This window comes from Medicago truncatula, chromosome 4 (genome assembly GCF_003473485.1).
Source record: "Medicago truncatula cultivar Jemalong A17 chromosome 4, MtrunA17r5.0-ANR, whole genome shotgun sequence".
NCBI lineage: Eukaryota > Viridiplantae > Streptophyta > Magnoliopsida > Fabales > Fabaceae > Medicago > Medicago truncatula.
This window is the reverse complement of record NC_053045.1, coordinates 33,969,175-33,986,945: the sequence shown is the minus strand read 5'-3', so window position 1 is coordinate 33,986,945 and position 17,771 is coordinate 33,969,175. Positions and strand designations below refer to the sequence as shown.

General features: G+C 38.0%; 1 protein-coding gene across 1 annotated transcript; it reads right to left on the bottom strand.

Moving 5' to 3' along the window:
- Window positions 1-1,273: 1,273 nt before the first annotated feature.
- LOC25492695 (uncharacterized) lies at window positions 1,274-1,857 on the bottom strand. Its single transcript, XM_013600888.3, has one exon. The coding sequence runs from the start codon at window positions 1,819-1,821 to the stop codon at window positions 1,399-1,401; it is 423 nt and encodes a 140-aa protein (XP_013456342.1). The 5' UTR covers window positions 1,822-1,857; the 3' UTR covers window positions 1,274-1,398.
- Between the last annotated feature and the right edge of the window lie 15,914 nt (window positions 1,858-17,771).

Sequence of the window (17,771 nt, the reverse complement as noted above, 5' to 3'; positions counted from 1 at the left end):
AAACTAAAGGGCTGAAAAGCTCAAGGACGAGAAGGGATTGACACTTATCAAACATTCCACATCAATCATTGCTAATGTCAGTGTTTCACAAATCGAGTATTAATTTGTAAACTCGTCCGAATTTATACTTTTACGTGGCAAAAACATGTTAACTTGTAAATTCGGTTTATGGTGAAATCAGAAAGTTTGAAGAGATTGACCGAGTTAACATATGTTAAACTTGGTAAATAGTTTGCGAGTTTACCTTTAAAAAAAAACACTTTTATTTATTTTTTTTGGCCCATTTTATTTCAATATTCAATTATTTTTTTCAAGTCCAAGGTGCTGAAACACAGCCTTTACGGTTAACATAACACGTTGTCTGGCTTCTTATGAAAGTTTGAAACGTTCTTTTCGTCTTTGAGTTCTGAAACGACTAATTGGGAACAAAACATGTATTTAGTTCTAATATTGAAGACCCTATGTCATATGGGAATTTGGAGAAGTTGGAGATGAAGACATCGATGATAATGATGTTATGGAACTTTAAAAACATTGATCTTTTGAAGAAATTAACTAGTTTATTTTTTGGATAGCTTTATTAACAACTTTAGAAAAATTTGCTTTTTTGCAAGATAATTTTGTATTTTGGTGCTAAGTTGAACTTAACTCTTTATTATGGTGGTTATGTATACTTTATCTTTATAATTAAGTGATATTATGCACTATTAGCAATATTATTTTGGCTTACATAAGTCATTTATATAATAGTTTTATATAATTTTAATTTTAGGTAAACTTGCATGAATTTGTGATTCGAGTTTACATAGATAAAACGGATTAAGATAAACTCTCGAGATATTTATATCGTAATTTAGAGTGTATTGTGTTGGGAGTAGTTCTTTCTCTCATGCTCCATCTTGTTACCTCATTGTAAGGACTATGTGCCAAGTGTCCTTGATTTCATTCCACCTCATTGAATTTGGTTGCAAGTGGAATTTTCTTAAAAGTCATAAAAAATTATGGTCTCCCATTTTGTATGACTTTTTATGTCTTAATCAATAAAAAGCTCAAAAATTAAATATGAAACTTCTTCTGTCCTTAATTATAAGGATTCTTTGAAAAAAAGTTTTGTTCATAAATATAAACTCTTATATAAATTATTAAATGTATTTTTTTTTTAAACATACGTTAACTAAATATCATTGACTTATCTTGAAATATGAAAAATCAAATTTAATACACATACAAAAATAAATGACAATTTAGTAGTAATATTTACACGTAAAATGGATGATAATCAAATATTCCACATCAATAATTGCATTTATTAAGCTTGATTTTGATCATACTACTTGTGTAGTACTTTGTGTACAGTGTACTCCAAGTAGGAATCTAGTCGTTGATGTCAACTTTTGACTAATGTGAATATCCAAGAGAAACGTTTGAAAGAATAGGGTATGTTTGGAAATTTCTAATTTCTGAAACAGAAGATGGTTTCAACATTGAGTTTGGATCATTTACAAGAGCTGTGTTAGCCTTGATGGCTAGAGAGCACAGATCTTGTAGAGAAAGTGACACGTTTGATTTGGAGAGTGGGAGAAGGAAATATATATGATCCAATTGAAGCTCTTGATTTGGAAGCACAGGATGAAATGGTGAGCCAACATACATGGATTCTGAAGAACAAATGAAATGGTTTGGGTTTTGAGACAAGACATGCCATGCTTTTATTGGCTCTTTAAATTGTTGTAACTTTCCATTTGAGAGAACTATGTTCACAAAAGTGGATTTGTTTTCTCCACCTTTGCTTGCATATAGATTTGATGCACAACTACCCATGTGTTAATGTTTTTTGTGGGATTATTATGGAAGAAAGGAAACATTATTTATAGGCAAATATAAAGTCAATTAAAGAGACATTATTGGTCAGTGTTTGTTTTTTAGTAAACAATATGCATGCAAAACACTTAGAGATGATTCTAGGAGTTTGATGTTGACTATTGCACATTCTACGTTCCTTCCATTTCAGGCATATGTTTCTTTGCAACAAATTACGGCCGTTATTGACTTTCTAAAACATCATGTAAGACGTAAGTGGAAATGGGAATATAGAGGGTCCTATTTGAGTTACTTTATTCTTAGATTATAGTATTAGGTTTTATTTTTTGTTTTTAAAAACAACGATTATTTATTCAAAAGTTTTACTATATTTAATTGTAAATGTATATGTTATAATATAAAATTTCTATTGTATACTTTCTAACATGTACAAATTTATACATTATAGAAAAACCTTAAAAAAAGTCTATTTCATATTAGAAATAAAAATTTTAGATCCGTCAAATCCGTTTACTTATGCAAATAAGAATAATTTATTTTTTATATCTATTCTTATCATATTGTATTTTTTTAGTTTGAAACATTCTCATATATTTTAGGGAAAACATTTTCATTAATTTTTTACTTTATTCAAAAGACATTCTCATGGCATCCATTATTAAAAATGGGAAGTGAGAAAAGAAGGTTGTTATAATTTTTTATATATATTATTTTTGTCCACTAAGAAGAGAGAAAAGAAGGTTGTCATAAAAGTTGTTTAAAAATGGTTGTACAAATATTTAGGGTATATAACACATATTATTAGTGTCCTTTCAAGTAGGTAGTCTCATAAAATAAATTACAATTATGGTTTGTAATTACAGCTAATATGATATAAAAGGCCGAATAAACATTTGATATATTGGGACACGAGTTTTTCTACACTTAAAGTGTGTTACTTTATCGTTTTTTTAAACCTTAAGATTTTGATGCCAAAGTTTTAGGACTTCTGGATGTTTAACTCATTGCTACTCCCGAGACTCCTAACAAGTCATATCATAACTTTGGTTCTATTTGGTCGGGGAGCATAATTGAGATCCTAGAACGGAACGTGGATCAAGTGTAGTTATGTGGGTGACTCACATTTGAGAGGAACATTTTTAGAATTCAAATGTTAGTGCTTAGTGGTTATTCTCACATCGATTAGAAATGAAGGACATGTTTGATATCTAAGATAAGTAATCCATATTTTCAATGCCTTAATGTTTCAGGAGAAGATATGATGTTAATGTCACACTTAAATCCAACAATTAGTTAAACAAGTAGTTAAATAATTATATGTAGAGATCGGGGTTCAAACCACAGACTCTCCACTTCTTCACATTAAAATATGTGAACTCCAATCACTAGATTACTTAAAAAAATAACTCTAACCTAAAGACTAATCATTTAAAATACACATGTTAATATGAATCTGACCTCTCCTAATAAGGGATAATATATCACAATTATCCTCTTTACTCGGAGTATTTTATGATACTATAATCTCAAATCATGTGGAGAGAGATTTGATGATGAGTGTGAGAAAATATATGTTATAAAAGATGTATTATTTTAATAGATCTTAGTTACTTCGATAAATTAGTAGTTTTCATAATACTCCACTAACGAGATATCTCAATTTACAATAAACATAAAAGAATGTTTACCTTCAAAGAAATTATTTGAACTAGACCATTGACCCGTGCTAACGCACGTGTCATTTAAAAAAATTAATACTCACTGAAAAAATAAGACACTGTAGTTCGCTTGAATGAAAAAATTGTCGTGAATCAAAGCAAAATGTCAATTACCATAGACTTTGTTATTGTTCCATAATTCTAGTACGTAGTTCCTATTACTTTAACATAACATATAATTTTAAAAGGGAAACTGAAGTTCGTTGACATGCAAATAGTTTCAATAAGTAAGAAAATGAATAGTACACAAAAAAGTCCTACACATTACGGAAAACTTTTCTGTAGACCACACTTGCAACATCGGTATCATCGCCGTCGTCGTCATTAATCAATATCTTTAAACCACCCCTCGAAGTAACCCGTGATATTGCGATGTACAACTGTCCATGTGAAAAATAACAAAGATGAATCCAAAACGACATCTAAAAATTTCAATAAACAGATAGCTACATCAGTTGACTCAATCATGCTTTCAATTGTCATTCGGTTAGTGTTGAGCAAGTCATCTGATAAAGACGCGGAGCTGTTCGTTGAAATTTGGCTGACACTTCGGGTGAACTGTATTGATGCATTTTTCATTCTAATAAAAGGGCACCAATGTTAATAGAAGAGTGGTGAGACCTCCAGACAACTTAATTACGACCAAAAAAACTTGCCTTTATTCTAAAGCATATAAAAATGTAAATGGTTACTGTGTCATGTACGCAGCGACATCAGGAAAATCGCCATTAAGTATCAGCTTAGTCCCATTAAAGGCATTAGCAACTCCCATAGCACCTAATTTTTTAAAAATCAATTGCAAGTGAACATAATTTCACATTTCATTGTTGATATCAGCAGAAAGCACAAACTTAAAACACGACATACCTAAATACATGCGTGTCTTGCAAAACTGCAATATCAATATAGTAGGTGTGTCGTTGTCATGGTTGCCATAAAAGGTCACAATTTTGTCTGCATGTTCACCCCAAAGAGAGCAATGCAAGCGGTTGTTTCTGTAATAAAATATTACCAAAATATCAATTCAGGAACATAAGGTATATTAAAATTATATTACAACCAGGTACAAAGAAAGAGACAAATCTTACTCAAGATCTTCTAAAGTGAGATCAATAACCCTGTTTTTCCTTCCGTCCTTTTCAGTTTCCCTTATATCACCTCTTTCAATTACATGACCAATAACATCTGAAATTACGTATATGTTATACCCTGTTTTTGGACCTAAAAATACTGGGCCCAATTTCATTTCAAACTTTGTCAATTATCAAATTTCAACTGCACAGTTCAATTTGTCTCTGCCTCGCAGTATTTTCAATCACAATTTTACCTATGTTTTTTTGCATAAAACCTTTTAAAATGTCTTTACTTGTCTTGTAAGTCATTCAAAAGTGTCTCTGAATCATTACATTGCTTTTTCTACAGTTTATTTCAAAATTTGCAAAAAGTCATACAGAAGGGTATTTTGGTCATTTCCTGCAGTGGGACCCATTTTCATCCTTGTGACTGTCTCTGAGTCTTTTCAAATTCATTTTTTTACTTTCCATCAGTAAACCTTGCTAATTTCGTTTCGAACTTGCATCTGAGTCAGTGTCGAGTCAATTTGGCTCTGTTTAGGTCATTTTTAGCCCTAGGGGCATTTTGGTCATTTCACATGAAATTTTGGCATGGGGAGGTTACTTTGAAGTACCTCATTTAGGCCATTGGTTCGTTTTAGTCCGTTTTGTCAATTTTATTTTTTGTTTCACTTTACGTTTTGTCAGATTGCCAATTTTATTCCAATTTTATTTTATTTTACATTTTGGTCCCCAAGAGGTCCAAAATTGCGTGTCAGTCCAGAATTTTCTTTTTTTTATTTTTACATTTCAGTCCTTTTTGTCAATTGCAGTTTAGTCCCTTAATTTTTCAATTTTGCAGAAAAGGCCCAATATCAAATTTGCGTTTTTTAGTCAGGATCCAGGTGTCACATTTTCATTGGCCAAACAGTACACTTGTCAGCTATAAAAGCAACACAGTGGCATTGATTTTCAGACGTTTTTCCATTCATCAAGTGCCAACTCATAAACACAGAGTCACACTCTCTCTCTTGGCAGTTACAAATCAAACAGAAAAAAGCTTGAAGCCTTCATCAATGGCGCAAAGAAAACCACTTCCAGAAGGCAAAATCCAGAAAAGCTGAACTAGTTTTGTTACTGCAATTCTCAGTGATTCAATTGAATCATCATCACTGAATTGCAGACTCTGCAATTCGAAGCACGAGCTCTTCACCTACGGCGAAAAGCTACGAGTGCTGATCACAGAGATTTGAAGGAAGAAGAAGGAAAGAAGTTAGGGTTTACACCGAAGAAGATGAAGATTCAAGGTTAGCAAGAACCACACTGATTTATTTTCAGTCTCCAGAAACGAAATCAGATCAAAACGGAAGAAAGATTTGAAGATTTTCTGAAGAAATCAACAATCTCCATACGAACTCAGGTAAACACGTGAATCTTCATCTTTCTCATCATCAAAGCCAGTAACAAACTCAGAGAAGATGTAGATCTGTGAAGTTGAAAACATTTAAGCAAAAAACCTAAAAGATTTTCAAAAACCGTAACACCAAAAGCACAGATCTACATCATCCAGACCGTTAATCTCTTCATCTTTTCGTAAAAAGGACCATCAGTACGTGAATCAACAGAATCTCAAAAAAGATTCAAAGAATTTCATCAAAAAGAGCAAACCCTAATTTTACGAAAAAACGTAAGTGAGAAGACCAGACTCACGTTGATTCACGTAGTGTTTGTAAAAGCCAAGGCCAGAATCGTAATCGCAATGAAAAGACGAAGAGAATGATGTGATTTTCATCAAATTCTGGGTGGAAAGCTCGCCGGAACCCTAGGGAGCTCACCGGAGAAGATGAAGGTTCCGGCGAGCCTACGGTGGCTCCAGCCAGACCTTCATCTCTCACGGCGGCTCAACCCAGAATCCGGTGAACTCTGGTTAGAGAGAAGGCAGAGCATTTTGTAGTTTAGAGAGAGAAGGAAATGAGAGAAATGAACTGGACCGGTGTCCATGTCGTTATATAGACGCGTGAACCGGTCCGGTTTATTTCGTTTTCATTTTGAACCGTAGGATCTAGGGTTTCTTTTGTTGAATGGCTGTGATGCATTGTTGCTGTATGCTTGATTTACGTTACCCTGCGCTACGCGTTTTGAACCGTTAGATCTGGATCTGGATCAATCCAACGCCTCTGAGGCCTTTGGATGATCCAGGTCCAGTCTGTTTTGGGTTTTGGGTTTGGGCTTAGTTTTCTTTCACGTTTTTTGCTTTTTTTTTGCTGCTTGCACCATACTTGCCTGCTGTTTGCACCCGTCGCACATGCTAATTTTTACCAATAAATTCCAAGGAAATTACCATGTCACTTTACTATTTTTCTTGATAATTTTCAGTGGTATTTTACTTGGAAAAGTTGGTAAAATTTTGGTGTTGTTTTGTCAAGGGTTTTTACTATTTTAAGTCACTTTTCTCGCATTTTTACCCGTTACTTCGTGTGTATAATGTTCGTATTCGTCATGTTTGATTTGCATACTATTTCATATGAATTTTGCTACTGATTGCTATGCATATGTCACTGTTTTGGCGTGTTGGGTTTTATTCTTGCATCATACGCATTATTCCTCACACATTTCCGGCTTATTTTCATCGTCACTCTACCGTCTTATGCCATACTTTCTTCCATCACTTTATGCCATATTCTTCTTTTACCATTTTCTACTAACATTTCCTTTCATGTTGATCACTTCATAGCACTTCATTATCTTCACTATTGTCTTCTTTAGTTTAGTTTTCTCTTTTACAAATTGTAATTCATTTGGTGATGTAATATTTTACCATTGGTTTGTAGCTTGGCAAAGGGGCCATAGAATGTATTTAGGCAATGTTGTAATATGGACTATGGACACTATGGCGCACCGACACGCACACACTCACCTTAGATGTATGCATAGGATTGTATGGTTAGATAAGCGCTTAGGTTTTAAACACTTAGAGAAAATCCATCTTTTTCCAAAAAAAACAATTGAACTTCACTTCAAAATTTTCATAATAAATATGAAGTCAACACTTCATTTTTTTTTTTTCTTTCTTTTTTCTTAAGAAAAATTCAATTCATCTTAACCATTTAGACTTTCTTTCTAATCACTAATCAAACCTCACTTTTTTTTGCTAAATCTAACGCTCATGAAGCCTCCCAATCTCCTTCTTCAAAACTTTTTTTCAAAACTTAAAATCAAACAATTAAAATAAAAAACAAGTTTTTTTAGCAAGAACTACGAACGGTTTTGATCCCTTAAAAGGGTACGTAGGCAATGAGTCAAAACTCATCCAAGCCGAAATGAAATCAAATTCTACTCACCCCCATTCTTAACTAAATAAACCTCCCATTTTCAAAAGTAAGTAAAAATAAGCGTAGAAATCAACTTAGGAAAACGGCTCCTATAGAGGACTATAGTTACTCCGGGTGCCTAACACCTTCCCGTAGCGAAAACGACCCCCGAACTTAGAATCTAAGGGTTTTTCTCAATTTTGCCCTTCCCAAGAAAAAAATAGAGAATATCAACGGTCAAAAGGTTCAAGTCCAATTAATGGCTTGGCACCCAAAAACCATGATAACAGAAATGGCGACTTCACTGGGGATTTCTTTTTAGCGGGTCGCGCCTAGTTTTCCTTAGTTTATATTTACGCTTTGTTTTATTGCTTACATATGTGAATACTTGTTTATTTTCATCTGACGTGTGGGGTGAGAATATCAAAAGTCCTATACCCGGGCTGAGTGAACTTATGTTTAGGTAGAGATATAATCGACAATTCGATCCGGGGGTTGCCTCGTGTATTGGATTATGCGATCAATCTCACATAGCTGAGGCATTTTGAAGGTGATATTGTCGGCGTGTGTTGTCATGCTTAGGCACTTCACTTTCAATTGTTCGACGAAGCTATGAACCGTAGTTACCAAACCCATCCTAGCCTTTTTAGGATGTAGTGCGGTGGCTAAATTGAGTGTTGTCTCAAACTTTAGTCGTCACGCGATACTACACTCAAACTAGACCTTCTCACAAATAATCATGGAACGGGTGTCGTCCTGTACTACCATGATATATGTGAGAGAGGTTGCAGTTTGGGAACTTGATTAGAACCTTGGTTACTATTATCCTAAGCCTTAGTTTACCGGGCACCGTGTCCGCCCTTGGCTCCTCGACTTTAATCTCAACCCTCCATGTTTTCTCTGTAATTAAAAACACAATCATGCATACATGCATTCATGCATAAACATTTTTCATGCATTCATCGAAGGGCTTAAACAAATGGAAATTTTTGTAAATAATTACAGGTATGAAGAAGACTAAGTGCTACAAGTTCAAGGAAGTGGATTTGGTTAGTTTGAGAGAGTTGGCACTCAAGGTCAAGAGTCAAACAGGGTTCCGACTCCGGTATGGGGGATTGCTTACCTTGCTCCGAACCGATGTGGAAGAGAAACTAGTGCACACTCTAGTGCAATTTTATGATCCGAACTTCCGTTGCTTCACTTTCCCGGACTTCCAGTTGGTTCTTACTCTCGAGGCTTACTCCAATCTAGTGGGTTTGCCTATAGCCGAGAAGACACCTTTCACCGGTCCCGGGACTTCTCTTACTCCTCTGGTTATTGCTAAGGATCTCTACCTCAAGACTTCCGACGTCTCCAACCATCTTATTACTAAGTCTCACATCCGGGGGTTCACTTCAAAGTATCTTCTTGATCAGGCTAATCTCAGTACTACTCGTCAGGATACACTCGAGGCTATTCTTGCTTTGCTTATCTACGGGCTCATTCTCTTCCCGAACCTCGACAACTTCGTGGAGATGAATGCTATCGAGATCTTTCATTCCAAGAACCCGGTTCCTACTTTGCTAGCGGATACTTACCACGCCATCCATGACAGGACTCTCAAGGGCCGTGGGTATATTCTTTGCTGCATATCTCTCTTGTATAGGTGGTTTATTTCGCACCTTCCGAGTTCCTTCCACGACAACTCGGAAAACTGGTCCTACTCGCAGCGGATTATGGCCCTCACTCCTAATGAGGTCGTCTGGCTCACTCCTGCCGCTCAGGTGAAGGAAATCATTATGGGTTGTGGAGACTTTCTCAATGTACCTCTTCTTGGTACTCGTGGAGGAATTAATTACAACCCCGAGCTTGCTATGAGACAGTTTGGTTTCCCTATGAAGTCGAAGCCCATCAATCTTGCTACATCTCCAGGGTTCTTCTTCTACACGAATGCTCCTACCGGACAAAGGAAAGCTTTCGTGGATGCTTGGTCCAAGGTTCGAAGGAAAAGTGTAAGGCATCTAGGTGTGAGATCCGGTATTGCTCATGAGGCCTATACTCAGTGGGTGATAGATCGAGCTGAGGAGATTGGTATGCCTTATCCAGCTATGAGATACGTGTCTTCGTCTACTCCATCTATGCCTCTACCTCTACTTCCCGCGACTCAGGATATGTATCAGGAGCATCTAGCTATGGAGAGTCGTGAGAAGCAAGTGTGGAAAGCTCGGTACAATCAAGCTGAGAACCTAATCATGACTTTGGATGGTAGAGATGAGCAGAAGACTCATGAGAATCTAATGTTGAAGAAAGAGCTAGCTAAGGCCCGGAAGGAATTGGAAGAGAAAGACGAGCTGCTTATGAGGGACTCCAAGAGAGCTCGAGGACGACGAGATTTCTTTGATAGATACTGTGATTCAGATTCCGAGTCCGATGATCTTCCGACTACTTCCTATGCTTGAGGGCTTCATCTGTTTATCTTGTTGAAATTTCAAAGTCTTTTTGAAAATGCTATGTAGTTTTGATTATTTGCAAGATTTCTAATTTGTTTAAAAATCCTTCGATAAAAAAATAAGTCTTTCGCATTTGCATTTGCATATCATGCATCATATGCATCATGCATTGGTCACAAAGGCTTCCAAGTGCTCACTATCTCCTGGTTCCTCTGCCGCAGTGTGAAAAGTGGCTCGTGCTCAGAGAGTTTACGAACCTGACAAAATCGATCGAACCCGAGAATACAGAAGAAGGAAAAAGGCTATGGAAGAAGAGAACACGCAGCTCCGTACCGAGTTAACTTCTCTGAGGGAAGAATTGGCTAAGGTCAATGACACCATGACTGCTCTGCTAGCCGCCCAGGAACAATCATCCACCGGTTCACCAACAACGACAGCAGCAACAAGCTAGACCTACCTTTCCTCTGATACCAATGCTATATGCTGAGTTGCTCCCGACTCTACTTCTCAGAGGGCACTGCGCAATCAGACAGGGGAAGCCTCCACCTGATCCGTTACCTCCCAGGTTCCGGTCCGACCTCAAATGTGATTTCCATCAAGGTGCTCTGGGTCATGATGTCGAAGGATGCTATGCTTTGAAACACATTGTGAAGAAGCTCATTAACCAAGGAAAGTTGACTTTTGAGAACAACGTCTCTCATGTCCTCGACAACCCTCTTCCAAATCACGCTGCTGTGAACATGATTGAGGTATATGAGGAAGCTCCCGGACTTGACATCCATAATGTTGCAACTCCTCTGGTGCCACTACACATCGAGTTATGCCAAGCCTCTCTGTTTGACCATGATCATGCCAGTTGCCCAGAATGCTTCCATAATCCTTGGGGTTGCTACGTTGTTCAGAATGACATCCAGAAACTGATGAACGACAATTATCTGACTGTCAATGACATCCAAGAAGGACAAGCTGCTGGCTGGGGCAAGTTAATACAACTCCTTGAGAATAAGCATAAAGAGGGTCTCGGATATTCCCCAACTTCAGGAGTCTCCACATGAATCTTCTACAGTGCTGAGTTTATCAATGCAATTACTGAAGAGGCGACTGGATGTAGTCCTAGGCCTATGTTTGTTATACCAGGAGGCATTGCGAGAAATTGTGATGCCATCAACATTCATTCAATCATGCATGTTTCCGAATAATGTGTCTTGTTGCTTAAGTGTTTTGTTTTTCAAAATAACCATCCTCTCGCTCTGCCCGAAGCGAAAGTGATATTTCTGGAAGGGCGTGTTTGTTTCGGCATCGCCGTTATTAACAAAAATCGTCGTTTCTTTCACGACTTTTATTTTTTAGTGATTTTTTTTTTTTTTTTTCTTTTTTTTCTTGGAAATAATGGTAATACCAGAAAAAACCAAAACATCTTTATTTTTCTTATCAATTTCAAAGAACTGCATAAAAGAAAAAAAAAAACCATTTTCTAAAATCATTCAACCATTCTATGCAGTTTGAACCATAATAAACCCGTTGAACACAGTAATCCTACGGTTCCTCCAAATTTTGAATTCCCTGTGTATAAAGCCGAAGATGAAGAGGATGATGATATACCATATGAGATCACTCGACTGCTTGAGAAAGAACCAGCCTGTTGTATGGAATGATGAATGCCAAGAAGCTTTTGACAGCATCAAGAAATATCTGCTAGAACCACCTATCCTTGTCCCACCCGTGGAAGGAAGGCCTTTGATTATGTATTTGGCAGTGTTTGATGAATCCATGGGATGTGTACTTGGTCAACAAGATGAAGCTGGAAAGAAAGAGCATGCTATCTACTATTTAAGCAAGAAGTTCACCGATTGTGAAACTCGGTATACAATGCTTGAAAAGACTTGTTGTGCTCTAGCTTGGGCTGCCAAACGCCTGCGTCATTATTTGGTGAATCATACGACTTGGCTGATATCCAGAATGGATCCGATAAAGTATATCTTTGAGAAAGCGGCCGTTACTGGGAAGATTGCACGCTGGCAGATGTTGTTGTCTGAATATGATATTGTGTTCAAAACTCAAAAGGCAATCAAAGGTAGCATTCTCGCCGATCATCTTGCTTACCAACCTCTTGATGATTACCAACCAATTGAATTCGATTTCCCTGATGAAGAGATCATGTATTTGAAATCCAAAGACTGCGACGAACCGTTGATTAATGAAGGTCCAGATCCCAATAGCAAGTGGGGTTTAGTCTTTGATGGTGCTGTCAATGCTTATGGTAAAGGAATTGGGGCAGTCATTGTATCCCCGCAAGGGCATCACATTCCTTTTACCGCCAGAATTTTGTTCGAATGTACCAACAACATGGCTGAGTATGAAGCATGTATCTTCGGGATCGAGGAAGCAATTGACATGAGAATCAAACACCTCGACATCTATGGAGATTCTGCGCTCGTCATCAATCAGATAAAGGGTGAATGGGAGACCCACCATGCTAAGTTGATTCCTTATCGTGATTATGCGAGACGTCTTCTGACATATTTTACAAAGGTTGAGCTGCACCATATTCCTCGTGATGAGAACCAAATGGCTGATGCTCTTGCTACTCTATCCTCCATGTTTCGAGTAAACCATTGGAATGATGTGCCAATAATTAAAGTGCAACGCCTTGAAAGACCTTCGCATGTGTTTGCTATTGGGGATGTGATCGATCAGGCTGGTGAAAATGTGGTTGACTATAGACCCTGGTACTATGACATCAAGCAGTTCTTGCTGAGCCGTGAGTATCCGCCAGGTGCTTCCAAACAAGACAAGAAGACCTTGAGAAGATTGGCCAGTAGATTTCTGTTAGATGGAGATATTCTGTACAAGAGGAACTATGACATGGTATTGTTAAGGTGTGTTGATGAACATGAAGCAGAGCAGTTAATGCATGATGTACATGACGGTACCTTCGGGACCCATGCTACAGGGCATACTATGTCAAGAAAGTTGCTACGGGCAGGTTACTACTGGATGACTATGGAGCATGATTGCTACCAGTACGCCAGAAAATGTCACAAATGTCAAATCTATGCTGATAAGATTCATGTGCCTCCGCACGCTCTCAATGTTATGTCATCTCCATGGCCGTTCTCAATGTGGGGCATCGACATGATTGGAAGAATTGAACCGAAAGCTTCAAATGGCCATCGTTTCATCTTAGTGGCAATTGACTACTTTACCAAATGGGTTGAAGCAGCATCTTATACCAATGTGACCAAGCAAGTGGTAGCTAAGTTCATCAAGAACAACATCATCTGTCGATATGGTGTTCCCAGCAAGATTATTACCGACAATGGTACCAATCTGAACAACAATGTGGTGCAAGCTCTTTGTGAAGAATTCAAAATTGAGCATCATAACTCTTCTCCTTATAGACCTCAGATGAATGGTGCAGTTGAGGCCGCCAACAAGAATATCAAGAGAATTGTCCAGAAGATGGTAACCACTTACAAGGACTGGCATGAGATGTTACCCTATGCTCTGCATGGCTACCGCACTACCGTGCGCAGTTCAACAGGGGCAACCCCTTTCTCTCTTGTATATGGTATGGAAGCAGTTCTTCCTTTGGAAGTGGAGATCCCATCTCTCCGTGTGATCATGGAAGCAAAGTTATCTGAGGCTGAATGGTGCCAAAGCCGGTATGATCAGTTGAATTTGATTGAGGAAAAACGTATGGATGCCATGGCTCGTGGACAGTCATATCAAGCAAGAATGAAGACTGCTTTTGACAAGAAAGTCCATCCTCGAGAATTCAAGGTAGGGGAACTTGTTTTGAAAAGGAGGATAAGCCAGCAACCCGACCCAAGGGGCAAGTGGACGCCTAACTATGAAGGTCCTTATGTTGTCAAGAAGGCCTTCTCCGGTGGTGCTTTAATCCTTACACACATGGATGGTGTAGAAATACTTTGCCTAAAAATATGAAAAGAACAGCGTGGTAGGTCGAAAACCCGAAAGGGCGGCCTAGGCAAAAATGCGCTTCCCGGTGGATCGAAAACCCGAAAGGGCGGTCCAGGCAAAAATAAGGGACAAAAAATATATATGAAAAGCTCGCTGAGATTGTACACAACTCAGGCAAGAATGAGCGTCTCGATGAGCCGAAAACCCGGAAGGGCGGTTCATGCAAAAATGAGATTGAAACAAAAGGCAAGTAACTATATCTAGTCAACCACCGTCTCCCTTGGAGCATCTGCAGCTGTTAATGCCTATCTTCATCTAAAGCTCCTACGCTTGCGAATTCAAAGTTTCCAGGAAATGTAATGATTGCTGTGTTCAATGTACCACCAACCAATAAAATTACCATTTTCCAAGCTTTGTGAATCCGTGGAGTCATGCCTTTGGCTGACCACCACTCTTATACATCAATTTGAGCCTTTGCTTTTGTTTGAAAACTCTATTTTTTTTTTCTTCTACTTTCAAAGCTATATACAAAACATTTTCTTTCTATTTTGATAATGACAATGCTTGAAACAAACATTTTGAAAATTGAAAACTTTTTGTCTATTTTGAAAAGCAAACCTGAGCAACAGGGTACATTCAAATGAAACATGCATGAGTGAGAGTATGTTGATGTCTATTTCAATATGTGTTACAAGCAGGTTCTCCTCCAGGATAGCCTGTGGTCAATGGCAAGAATGAAAAAACAGAATGAAAATGCATGAAAATGAAAAGGCTCGCTAAGTTGAAAACCCGGAAGGGCGGCTTAGGCAAGAATGAGCACCCCGCTGGATTGAAAACCCGAAAGGGCAGTTCAGGCAAAAATGGGGCATTGAAAAGAATTTATTTCCCCGGTGGATCGAAAACCTGAAAGGGCGATCCAGGCAAAAATGGGATGCAAAAAATGAATGAATGAAATTGAGAATATAACATGCAAAAAGCATTGACCACAGATGCAATGTCTACAACATACCCAGCACTGAAATGCCCAGCACAACGGCGTTTTCCCCAGTGGAGCCTCTCAAGATTCTATCTCCAGCAAGTTGCATATCTACCTGCCCTCAGCTATGGTTCCGACACGTCTCCCAACGACGTCATCTCCAAAGAGGATTTCCAAGAATGTGTAATGTAGCACGAGCCACTACGTGCCCAATACTCTAATGTCTTGTCTTCCCCGTAAAGTCGTGCCTACAAACTGCCAACAGTCATGCATTACAAGCATTCATACATGCATAATCATGCATATTGCGTACCCATGCATTTAATGAAACTGTTATATCATCCATGCATATCGCATTTCCAATGTCAACATCAGTCTCAATTTCTACCTTTCAAATCAAATCGACGTCAAGTCAATCTCAATCTATATTTCGCCAACAAACCAATCCCCAGTGAATATGTTTCTGTTCGGTCAAGTGGCTAGTTCAAGTCCAAGAATAGCTTGTACCTATCAAATTGCTTATGTTATCGGTCGAGTGCCCAGCTCAATCCAAGAGCAGCTCGTACCTGTCAGTATGTTTCCGTTTGGTCAAGTGGCTAGCTCAATCCAAGAGCAGCTTGTACCTGTCTATCTCTTTCTGTCCGGTGGAGTAACCAGTTCGCATCCAAGAACAAGCTCGCACCTGTCTATTTGCCTTGCTTTCAGTCGAGTAACCAGTTCGAATCTGTAAGAACAACTCGTACCTGCCAATTTTACATGTTTTCAGTCGAGTCACCAGTTCGAATCCGTAAGAACAACTCGTACTCGCCAATTTTCTTTTTTCCCAGTCGGGTCACCAGTTCGAATCCATAAGAACAACTCGCACTTTCCAATATCCCCAAGTGAGTTACCAGTTCGAATCCATAAGAACAACTCATGTTTGTCCAGTAACCTCTATTCCCTGTGAAGTGACCAGTTCGAATCCATAAGAACAACTCGCAGTTGTCTGTTTGTTTCATCCCCGGTCAAGTGGCTAGTTCGAATCCAAGAACAGCTTGTACCTGTCCAACTTGTTTCTAGTTTCCCGTTACTCTGCTATTCACTATCTTTGTCAATGTCTACCAATCCCGCAATGGATACGACATATTTTGTTAATTCCAATCCCCGTGAGGTCTTGCATTCATAATCCAAATGATGCATGGCATGCATATTATTTGAATATGGGTAGGCGTATTTTTACGTCCAAACACAGTGCAAATGCTAATATTTAAGTATCTTCGTCCTGTCAAGCCAAAGACTCCGTCTCTTGACTCTCCAGACAAAGAAACTTAAATAGGGGCAGCTGTTATACCCTGTTTTTGGACCTAAAAATACTGGGCCCAATTTCATTTCAAACTTTGTCAATTATCAAATTTCAACTGCACAGTTCAATTTGTCTCTGCCTCGCAGTATTTTCAATCACAATTTTACCTATGTTTTTTTGCATAAAACCTTTTAAAATGTCTTTACTTGTCTTGTAAGTCATTCAAAAGTGTCTCTGAATCATTACATTGCTTTTTCTACAGTTTATTTCAAAATTTGCAAAAAGTCATACAGAAGGGTATTTTGGTCATTTCCTGCAGTGGGACCCATTTTCATCCTTGTGACTGTCTCTGAGTCTTTTCAAATTCATTTTTTTACTTTCCATCAGTAAACCTTGCTAATTTCGTTTCGAACTTGCATCTGAGTCAGTGTCGAGTCAATTTGGCTCTGTTTAGGTCATTTTTAGCCCTAGGGGCATTTTGGTCATTTCACATGAAATTTTGGCATGGGGAGGTTACTTTGAAGTACCTCATTTAGGCCATTGGTTCGTTTTAGTCCGTTTTGTCAATTTTATTTTTTGTTTCACTTTACGTTTTGTCAGATTGCCAATTTTATTCCAATTTTATTTTATTTTACATTTTGGTCCCCAAGAGGTCCAAAATTGCGTGTCAGTCCAGAATTTTCTTTTTTTTATTTTTACATTTCAGTCCTTTTTGTCAATTGCAGTTTAGTCCCTTAATTTTTCAATTTTGCAGAAAAGGCCCAATATCAAATTTGCGTTTTTTAGTCAGGATCCAGGTGTCACATTTTCATTGGCCAAACAGTACACTTGTCAGCTATAAAAGCAACACAGTGGCATTGATTTTCAGACGTTTTTCCATTCATCAAGTGCCAACTCATAAACACAGAGTCACACTCTCTCTCTTGGCAGTTACAAATCAAACAGAAAAAAGCTTGAAGCCTTCATCAATGGCGCAAAGAAAACCACTTCCAGAAGGCAAAATCCAGAAAAGCTGAACTAGTTTTGTTACTGCAATTCTCAGTGATTCAATTGAATCATCATCACTGAATTGCAGACTCTGCAATTCGAAGCACGAGCTCTTCACCTACGGCGAAAAGCTACGAGTGCTGATCACAGAGATTTGAAGGAAGAAGAAGGAAAGAAGTTAGGGTTTACACCGAAGAAGATGAAGATTCAAGGTTAGCAAGAACCACACTGATTTATTTTCAGTCTCCAGAAACGAAATCAGATCAAAACG

Coding starts and splice junctions, on each gene's coding strand:
- LOC25492695 (XM_013600888.3), bottom strand. CDS start 1,821: ATGGGTAGTTGTGCATCAAATCTATATGCAAGCAAAGGTGGAGAAAAC.